This window comes from Limulus polyphemus, unplaced genomic scaffold (genome assembly GCF_000517525.1).
Source record: "Limulus polyphemus unplaced genomic scaffold, Limulus_polyphemus-2.1.2 Scaffold6075, whole genome shotgun sequence".
Lineage (NCBI taxonomy): Eukaryota > Metazoa > Arthropoda > Merostomata > Xiphosura > Limulidae > Limulus > Limulus polyphemus.
Window position 1 is genome coordinate 1 of NW_013671685.1, and position 2,463 is coordinate 2,463.

Genomic DNA, 2,463 nt, shown 5'->3' on the forward strand with positions numbered 1-2,463 from the left:
AACTAGATAATCTGTAATCCTTGTTACTAATTTATTCACTTGTTGAACACCTCCACAACTAGATGATCTGTAATCCTTGTTACTAATTTATTCACTTGTTGAACACCTCCACAACTAGATAATCTGTAATCCTAGTTACTAATTTATTCACTTGTTGAACACCTCCACAACTAGATAATCTGTAATCCTTGTTACTAAATTAATCATTTGTTAAACACCTCCACAACTAGATAATCTGTAATCCTTGTTACTAAATTAATCACTTTTTGTTTCCTGTTACACAAGTGGAAATTTGTATCAATGAAGAACAAGGCTGACAAAATCTTGTATTCCATGCAAGCCAAGGTCAAGACATCATGCTGTAAGGTATTGGCTTTCTCGAAGTTTGGTTGAGGGTTCGTGTACTGCATCCATCTGTGTGGTTGTTCTTGTAGACCAAATGGTTGTGATTTATGGGAGACAGAGCATTTACACTTTCACATCTGTAGTATATCATGTGGCAGGAACATAGGTGTACAAGTATTGATTTATGGAAGACAGAGTATATAGATATTCACATCTGTAGTATATCACGTGGCAGGAACATACGTGTACAAGTATTGATTTATGGGAGACAGAGTATATAGACTTCACATCTGTAGTATATCACGTAGCAGGAACATACGTGTACAAGTATTGATTTATGGGAGACAGAGTATATAGACTTCCACATCTGTAGTATATCATGTGGCAGGAACATACGTGTACAAGTATTGATTTATGGGAGACAGAGTATATAGACTTCCACATCTGTAGTATATCATGTGGCAGGAACATACGTGTACAAGTATTGATTTATGGGAGACAGAGTATATAGACTTCCACATCTGTAGTATATCACGTGGCAGGAACATACGTGTACAAGTATTGATTTATGGGAGACACAGTATATAGACTTTCACATCTGTAGTATATCACATGGCAGGAACATAAGTGTACAAGTATTGATTTATGGGAGACGGTATATAGACTTTCACATCTGTAGTATATCACGTGGCAGGAACATACGTGTACAAGTATTGATTTATGGAAGACAGGGTATATAGACTTTCACATCTGTAGTATATCACGTGGCAGGAACATACGTGTACAAGTATTGATTTATGGGAGACAGAGTATATAGATATTCACATCTGTAGTATGTCACGTGGTAGGAACATACGTGTACAAGTATTGATTTATGGGAGACAGAGTATATAGACTTTCACATCTGTAGTATATCATGTGGCAGGAACATACGTGTACAAGTATTGATTTTTGGGAGACGGTATATAGACTTTCACATCTGTAGTATATCACGTGGCAGGAACATATGTGTACAAGTATTGGGAGATAGAGTATACAGACTTACAAATCTGTAGTATATCACATGGCAGGAACATACGTGTACAAGTATTGATTTTTGGGAGATGGTATATAGACTTTCACATCTGTAGTATATCACGTGGCAGAAACATATGTGTATAAGTCTTGGGAGATAGAGTATACAGACTTACAAATCTGTAGTATATCATGTGACCCTGTCTCCCATAAATCAATACTTGTACACCTATGTTCCTGTATATAGACTTTCACATCTGTAGTATATCACGTGGCAGGAACATATGAGTACAAGTATTGGGAGATAGAGTATACAGACTTACAAATCTGTAGTATATCATGTGGCAGGACTATACGTGTACAAGTATTGGGAGATAGGAAGCATGTATTCTTGTTGGGGTTTTTTCCATCTTTGTTTGACCTTAGTATCTTCTAATTAGAATGTATTATTAAAAATGACTTCTTTAAAATCTGGACAGTTATAAAAATAGAAAGGTCAGAAAAGTTTTTTTTTTTCAGCCCTCTGGTCTGCAACGGTTTAGTGGGCTTAGCGGAAGCGAGAGCAACCTAGCATCGGGTTGGATAGCAAATTTGATGGGAAGCACCAAAACCGACAACAGTAGCAGGACGGAGAGTCCAGAACCGACACCCACTCAGCAGCCCTCTACCCCTCAGCATGGAAAAATGACTAGTCCTGTGAAGCCAGTCAACCTTCTGCCAGAGGTGGTATGTCTCTCAGCATATTAAAGTAGAACCTCAATCCCTCTTTTACTAAAGTGGAAGGTTGTTTGTGCTGTGACAGAAACTTACACATATGATATAATCTATTAATAGTACTAGAAACTTACACATATGATATAATATATTAATAGTGATAGAAACTTACACATGATATAATCTATTAATAGTGATAGAAACTTACACATGTGATATAATTATTAGTGACAGAAACTTACACGTGACATAATTATTAATTGTGATAAAAACTTGCATGTGATATAATCTATTAATAGTTATAGAAACTTACACAAGTGATATAATTATTAATTGTGATAAAAACTTAGCATGTGATATAATTATTAATAGTGATGGAAACTTACACAA

At 35.7% G+C, this 2,463-nt stretch overlaps 1 protein-coding gene across 1 annotated transcript in view; it reads left to right on the forward strand.

Moving 5' to 3' along the window:
* The first annotated feature begins 1,847 nt into the window (after positions 1-1,847).
* LOC106473323 (dynamin-1-like protein) overlaps positions 1,848-2,463 on the forward strand; it is a 12,674-nt gene continuing 12,058 nt past the window's right edge. The window contains exon 1 of the mRNA XM_022401781.1: positions 1,848-2,085. Within this exon, the coding sequence (XP_022257489.1) occupies positions 1,954-2,085 (132 nt within the window). The 5' untranslated portion in view covers positions 1,848-1,953. The remainder of the gene's footprint in view (positions 2,086-2,463) is intronic.